Below are 8,418 nucleotides of genomic sequence, written 5' to 3' on the forward strand. Positions count from 1 at the left end.
ATGCAATAGTACAAGGCCATCTACATAATTTGACCAAACAAAAGACACCATTGCACAGCGTTGTTAGCCTGGATAAAGCAAGCTCTTGTATTATGAATCTGAGGATCATCTCCCAAGCCATAGATCCAATCCATGGGATCTTAAAAGCCAACAATCGTTGACCTCTAAAAGACAAAAAAAAAAAAAGAAAAAGAAAAAGAAAAAAAAGCTGAAGATGCTGAAGCAGCAATGGCATTGTATCGGCTATGACCACTGGCCTCAAGTATCATTGAGCTTTGTAGTGCTTCCTGATATCTTGATTGCAAGAAAATCCAATGATAGTCATTTGTCTATCTGTTATATATGTGCCCTTCCTGACTACGGATGTTTGGATGTGTATGCATGAGAAATGATCCACAAAAAAATGGTTCATCTTTCGATATTCAATCTCTTGTTCAGATACATTATGTTTAGTTTGCAGATTTGAACTTTCAAGTGTAAATATCCTAAAAGCTCCAAATAAAGAGTAGGAGTTCCTGTTCCTTAATTTCATAAAACTTAAAAATATTAGTAGTTATCTATTGATATCTGCAGCAAAATGGCATTTCAGGTGTACCAGAGCTGAAGAGATCAACAGCCTGCCAAGATTTCAGCAACCTAATTGATTCTTCAACGATTGGGACGGCGTACAAAGGGACATTGAATTATCTTTGTGTTGTGCCACTGAATTACATATGAATATATATTTCCTATTTGTATCATGTACAAAATAACGAGACATATGCCTATGCATCCCTAAATCAACACATTTTACATGCCAAATATTGTTAAAGAAATATTTTGTTTTATACTGCAGCAGTATATTTCTAGGTAAATTAGATTGAAAAAATAAAGAAAAAAAAGAGAAGAGTTGCATGGATTGATAGATGTTTCCAATACAAGAAATTCTAAAAATTAAGAAATAATGGCAAATAAAATTACAACCGCCTTGATTTTGGAACAACTCCAGTCCAATCTGAAATCTAGCTTCGTCTTCCTTGTTCAAGGAACAATTACGAGTGCAAAACATAGTTTGGAATTGACCCGAAATGACCACACTTGAATCACATCACCTACCTTCAAGTCATTACCTTCTACCACTGATTTCCACCCAGTTACTAAGACGTAGAGGGAGCTGAAACGGCCTGTTGGCTTTGGCATGTCCCATATTCTCAAACTCATGTCCCTGGTTTTCAAACATGGCTCAATCACCAATGCTTCTATCCCCTCCTTGCTGCTTTGTTTCAGCTCTTCATCTGTAAGAAACTCGACCTCGACTTGATTCATGGGTATGGAGAGACGTCCGTGGTGCTTGCTCAAATCAGTTTTGTAGAGTGCCTTCTGTATAATTAGTTTCTCCTCGCTTCCATCCATGCATTTGATCATCTCTTTCAACCTTTGGGGCAAACAGGGTTCAGCCCCAAAAGTAGCCTTGTGCTTGTGCTTTTTCCTTTGCTGTTTCGGCATCGGCTTCTTTGCTCTACTTGACTCAACCATTTCTTTTCGTTTCTTTGAAGAACCAGCTGGAGGCTGGTTCGTAATCACGTCTTCGTCAATGGCAGCAATTATAATATCAGTTCCAAATATTCTCACAGTTGTAGAGTTTGTGGGTTGGTTATCAACGCCAGACGAGTTGTTGTCGTCAATTTTGCTCAACCCTTGTTTCAGTTTCAGTCTCATCGTTTCTTCGTCCAGCCTCTCTACCAAGGCAGCCGCATCTAGCAAGCACTGGAAGGGACTCCGATCTTCATCATTTTCCTTTAAACCCATCGTTTCTTCTTTTCTTGAGTACGTACAATGCAGTGAAAAGGGCAGAGAAGAAGAAGCAGAAGCTCTATAAAAAGTGAAATAAACCGACTTAGATCATATCAATTCTCATCAACATGAGAATTCCTATTTCTTTTGGAGTTTGAAAATTAAGTTTTCCTATACCTACAAGGATTCTCAGATTGTTTTTCAACTTATAATAAAAATAAAATAAAATAAAAGTCCCACTTATACACTAACTATGTTATATTTACTAATGTAGATTTAAAAAAAAAAAGCAAGATATTTACGAGATTAAATAGTTCAGTATAAGCTGAAATTTGTAATAACGGAAGACTTAGCCTTATCTTCAACGTAATAATTTTGAACTAATTCAGTTTGACTTTATATTTATTCGGTTAAATTTCTCAATTAGTCCCTGTACTTTACCGGAGTTTTAGATTTAGTCCTTGTATTTTTCTAATTGGTCAATTTTAGTTGAAATTTTAATCCTAACTCAAACAATAATAGTTAAATCTGTTCAATTACGTACTAGTCATTTACTATGCATGTAGCCTCGGTACAAGCCTATGGATACTAATTGGGCTAAATAGAAATAATTAAATTGAACTTGTTTTGAGTTAAATTTAGATTAATTAAATAATTAAATTGAATTTGGTGTAGCTGGAGATAACTTGAGTTGATTTAAATTTAGATTAATTAATTAATTGTGACAGGCTAAGGTAAATGTGGTGGAAATTTTACATTTAGTTTGCTTATATTAAAGTTTATTTAATTCGAATTGCTATAAATTGATTCGGTAGATTGATTCAGTCAGAGTTATGTTTAGATTAATTTGCATATATTAAAGCTAATTTATTTGAGTCGATACATGTAGACATGGTGTAGGATAATTAGTGTTCGAATAATAATTAAATTGAAAATATGTTTAAACTAGATATACAATCAAATTAATTTGACTAATTGGAATAATTAAATTTTGTTTAAAGATTAAAACGATACTAATAGCCATGGAGTTGATAACTCATAATTGTTTCTAATGAATTCGTATGTTTTTCTCTATTGAAGCCAAAGAGTTAGGCAAATTGTTGAAAGTGACGGTCGTCGAGGATTCCTCGCATCTAAGCAGTAAACGCTTAGAAAATTCGATTTGTGACCATTTAATTTTGATCGCCTTATATTGTGGTCAATTTAATTGCTTGATATTTTAAAATTATTTTGTGATTCTTTGCATTCTAAATTTATCCATATGTCCAATTCTGATTGTAATACCCGATTTTGGCCCGGGTAAAAGGCCCAAATTACAAATAGGTCTATGTCGCCCAAAACCCGAAGTACAACAGGGGCCCAAAGCTCGGTGGCCCAAATCATTTGCAAAAACCCTAGGGTTACTGAGGAAGCCCTTTGCGCCGCAGCCACAAGCGTCCCCATACCTGCGCATCAAAGAGAAACAAAAAAAGAAACACAATCAAATATTCGAAAATCAAATAAAGAAGCATATTTGTTTCTTCTTTAGATTGGTTTATGCTATTATGTTTTCATTCGGCTGTAAAAAGCCATAAAAAATACTGTAAAATGGGGGATTGACATATATTGGATACAAAAAAAGGAATAAAATACATCAGTTTTCTTTAAGGTGATTCTCAAAGTTTTTTTTATTTTTATTTATTTTTTGATCTGTTCTTGAATAAAAGAAAAAGAAAAGAAAGAAATTCTTACCTTCATACCAGCGTCGTCGAAACCTCATTTACTCCGTCCAAATCGGCGTCTGATGAAGTTTTGGGTTTGAAGGCGGCAGAAGAGTGTGAGACGATTTAGTTTTTTTTTTATGGTTTAATGAGAATGGAAAAGATTCTGATTTTAGGGTTATAGATAACTTTTATATTGTGCTTTTGGGTAATTTCGCATTTAATCCCTTTTATTTTGTAGTGTTTTCAAATTAGATTTTATTTATTTTAAATTTCAGCTTACATTTTTGTTTTTGTTTCACTTAGATCCTGAGCAATGTGCAGCGTTTTGGGGGCGAGGAAATATTTCCAATCTGCCCCCATGTAATCCATATATTACACTTTAGCCCCTCATCTTATTTATAATGCTATTCTTTTCTTGTTAATTTAGATTTAATTGTGATTTAATCTATTTTAACATTTGTTTTTTTTATTAATTTATTAATTATTTTATTATTATTATTATTGGTGGTATATTCGGCCATATTTTCATTTGTTTTATATACATTATCCTCTTATACACTATTATTTTGAGTTTTACTTATATTATTATTGTATTTTTTTATTTAACTCAACATGATATATGCTTTTTTTGTGGTTTTATTTTTTATAATATATTTTTTAAATCCATTTTTATATTTAAGTACTTTATATTTAAGTATTTGTACAATAAATATTCTTAAATATTTTTTTTAAATATTTTTATACGGGTATAATTTATATCAAATTATTTCTTATACATGCATAATAAATCATCGATTACATGTTATTATATTATTTCCATTTATTTCATATATAATTTATTTCTTTTTAAAATACTCCATTATATACTTCATTTATTTCAACCTTTTTTTTATACGTACTATTATATATATATACTGTTATATGATTTTTGTTTTTCAATCCCTATGCATAACTGATTTAAATATATATATATATATTATTTTATGTATTTTGATGTATTTTGTATATAATATCTACTTTTAAATTTATTTGGATACTATATTTTTAGATGGTATTTATTTTTAACTATATTTTTTATTTATTTCAAATTTCCATATATGTACATATTTATATATTTTTCTTGTTTTCATAAATGCATTAGGTATTTTATATATAAGTTTTATAACCCTAAAATTTTATGTATAAGTTATGTTTACGTTTTCATAATTTCCATGTATATATTTTGTACCTTTTTTTTTCTTTTTCTCTTTATATTTTTTTATTTCCTTCATTTGCTTATTGATTTGTGTTTTCATTTATTTTTTATTCGTTTGATACTTTACATGTCGTTGTTTTTTATGTACATTAATTTCGTTTATTTCTATGCCATTGTTGTATTTATTATTATATTTTACACTTAATGTAGCATTACGTCATTTTTTACTCGATTTTAAAATTTTCAAAATTGAGATAATACTCGAATTTAGGATTTTCAAGAAAATTGAGCCCTAACGTATTGGGTTCCGATTTTCTTTGTTAAATCTAACAATCGAGAATTACTCTTTAATCAAACAAAATAAAACTTGTCATCGGGAATTCAATATGTTGTGTCCTAACGTATTGGATGTGACACGTTGATTTCTCGAGATAAAGATTTTTTTTTAAAAAAAATAAAGGAAATATTGAATGTTTGAGATTTTAGGAAATTGTGCCCTAACGTATTGGACTGCGATTTCTTCATAAATTTTAAACAATTAAATATTTTCTTAAGTTTTATTACACAAATAAAACGAATTTTTTGGACCAACTCATCTTGAAAGGAATAAAATATTGTGCCCTAACGCATTTGGTGTGATATTTTTTTTAAATGAGAAAGTCTTAATAAATAACTTAATTTAATTAAAGATCGTATTTTTCAACTCTCGACATTAAGACATTTATTAATCAACTTGGTACCAATTTTTGGGCGTTACGAGGGTGCTAATCCTTTCTCGTACGTAACTGACTCCCGAACCCGTTTTTCTAAAACTCGTAGACCAAAGTCGTTTTTAGGTGATCCAATCACACCTTAATAAAAGATTGGTGGCGACTCCAAATTTTCATCGACAACTAATTTTTGTTTTTTTTTCCAAAAATAAAAATGGTTTCGACACAGATAATCTGAACTCACATTTACCGAGTTTCCCATATAGTTGCTTTTTGCGGAACACTTGCAACACGATCCTCAGATACTTATCATGTTCTGCCTCTGACCTCAAGTATATCAATATATCATCGATAAACACAACCACGAACTGATTGAGATAGAGTTTGAAAATACGATTCAAGAGATCCATAAACGTCGCAAGCGCATTCATCAACCCGAATGGCATTACAAGAAATTCATAGTGACCGTACTGCGTACGAATTGCTGCTTTTGGCACGTCACTATTCTTCACCTTCAGCTGATAATATTCTGACCTTGAATCGATCCTAGAGGAATATAAGGCACCTTTTAATTGATCGGGCAAATCGTCAATACGTGGAAACATATATCGGTTCTTGATCTTGATCGTCAGCTCATTCAACTACCGATAATCAATGCAAAGCCACATCGACCTTTCTTTCTTTTTAACGAACAATAGTTGAGCTCCCCGGGGCGATATACTAGGACATATAATGTTGCGACCTAGTAAATCTTGCAACTAAATTTTGAACATATTAAACCCAAATAAAACAAAAAATCCCAGTTATACACTAAGTAAGTTATATTTACCGAGTGTAGATTTAAAAACAAGCAAGATATTCACAAGATTAAATAGCTTTGGATAAGCTAAAATTTGTAAGAAAGGAAGACTTAGCCTTATCTTGAACATAATAATTTTGAACTAATTCAGTTTGACTTAATATTTATTCGGTTATATTTCTCAATTAGTCCCTGTATTTTACCAAATTTTTAGATTTAGTCCATGTTTTTTTTCTAATTGGTCAATTTTAGTTGAAATTTTAATCCTAACCCAAACAATAACAGTTAAATCCGTTCGATTACTAGTCATTTACTATGCATATAGTCCCGGTACAAGCCTATGGATACTAATTGGGCTAAACATAAATAATTAAACTGAACTTGATTTGAGTTAAATTTAGATTAATTAAATAATTAAATAGAACTTGGCGTAGACGAAGATGACTTGATTTGAGTTAAATTTAGATTAATTAATTAATACCAATCGGAAAGAGACAGTGCGTGGCTCATCATATCTCGACATCGCGTGGTGCAGAAAAAATGTCGAGCAGAACACCAATGTAACCTCTGAGTAGTTAGGCTTGACGATGGAGAAAAGCCGATCCCATAGAGCTGTCTCGATCAGTGCTCCCACTCTTTCGACTAAGTGAATCTCCTTTAGAGCTGTCCAGTCGATACAACGCCCCAATGCCAAGGGCTACTATCGGAGATGCTAATATTGGCTCTCGTGAGGACCTGATGGAAACTGATGCGGAAATCCCGGATCTAGACACAAGAGAAACACAAATTAGAAATAAAAACGAGAATAAATAAAATTAGTTAAATAATAAAAAAAATGGATAGATTTGCCCTATGGAACCCTTGGTTAACTTGTACCCAAAAACACCAATGATTGAGCGGCTCCCTACGAAACCCCTAGAAGAAGAACCTCTAGAAACACCGATGAACGGGAAAGAAATTTGAATATTTGTAACTCCGAAATACCCTCGAAAGTAACAAACTCCAAACTAAATAGTAAGAGAAGAATCACTCTACTCTCAAAAATTTGCCTCACACAAATTTGGAAGAAAACAAATACTCCTTTTTTTTTCTCCCCCAATGTGTAGAAAACAAGCCTATTTATAGGCAAATTACAAGAGTAATTGAATCCTAATAAAAACTCTTTAAAGAGTAATTGAATCCTAATAAAACTCTTTAAAATTATCTAAGAAAATAAATAAATAATAACCTAACCAATAAAATTACTTAATTCATAAATGATGTGTCCCAACCAATAAGAATTAAGTAAATAATGATAATAATAAGATACATAAAAGATTAATTCACCAATTTTTGGGCTTTCACTATTCCAAGATTGGTCCAGTGAATTGCATTCCCGTATTTGTCAATGTCACGAACATGATGAATTAAATTTGTAGCAACAAAGTCTTGGACAAAAGCATTCATCTTTGATTTTAATTGTCGTGCCTTGCTTCGAGTGATTGGACCACTAGGAAAAACAACCCCTTGAGTGTCACCTCATTGGCTCGTATCAGAAATTGGAGACATGGATGGCGTGCGCCGGAGGTGGGGCTCGAGGATGAGGTTGAGCTCGAAGTCTTCCGCTTTTTTGAAGCGGGAACTGCGACCTTAGATTTACCTCGAGTATTAGTCATGATGTACCTGAAATAAAAGATAAAATCAAATATCAGATAACCAGAAAAAGCAATATTACAAGCAATTAATAGAGCAAATAGATGAATTGGCATATTCATCTCAAGGCGACAGCTGGATCACTTAACTACTATGACTAAAACCTATTCCTAATACGACATACAACCAATACTAAACTAACAACCTAAAGCTAACAACAGGAATAATAAAAACAATAAATAAATAAGACATAATCAACACAGTAAAAATAATAATAATACTAAACTAGCACAATAACATTAAACATAAACATAGTGAACATCATCATCATAATAATAAATGAAATAATTAATAAAAAAATATAGTATTAAATAAAATAAAATACAATGAAAAGGGGGAGCCGAATGGTGGTGGGGGATGACGAATGGAAGCGGAGGTGGACGGCGGTGAAGGGACTGTGAAAGGCCTAAAAGAAACGAAGGATAGGGGAAGCAGACGGCGTGACTAGAGGAAGACAAAACAAAATTAAAAAAAAAAAAAATCCTAATTTTAAAGAGAGGACACGGTCTTGTATAGGGCCTGCACTCTGAGACCATGTGTAACTTC

At 32.0% G+C, this 8,418-nt stretch overlaps 1 protein-coding gene and 1 long non-coding RNA gene across 2 annotated transcripts; both read right to left on the reverse strand.

The window, feature by feature from the left end:
• Positions 1-849: 849 nt before the first annotated feature.
• Positions 850-1,971, reverse strand: LOC107947425 (B3 domain-containing protein At5g24050). Its single transcript, XM_016882090.2, has one exon. The coding sequence runs from the start codon at positions 1,786-1,788 to the stop codon at positions 1,021-1,023; it is 768 nt and encodes a 255-aa protein (XP_016737579.1). The 5' UTR covers positions 1,789-1,971; the 3' UTR covers positions 850-1,020.
• Positions 1,972-3,018: 1,047 nt separating this feature from the next.
• Positions 3,019-3,643, reverse strand: LOC107947426 (uncharacterized). Its single transcript, XR_001697111.2, has 2 exons — positions 3,505-3,643; positions 3,019-3,218 (listed from the first exon to the last, which is right to left on the reverse strand). It is a non-coding gene; the product is annotated as an uncharacterized lncRNA (long non-coding RNA).
• Between the last annotated feature and the right edge of the window lie 4,775 nt (positions 3,644-8,418).

Source organism: Gossypium hirsutum, chromosome D12, assembly GCF_007990345.1.
Source record: "Gossypium hirsutum isolate 1008001.06 chromosome D12, Gossypium_hirsutum_v2.1, whole genome shotgun sequence".
NCBI lineage: Eukaryota > Viridiplantae > Streptophyta > Magnoliopsida > Malvales > Malvaceae > Gossypium > Gossypium hirsutum.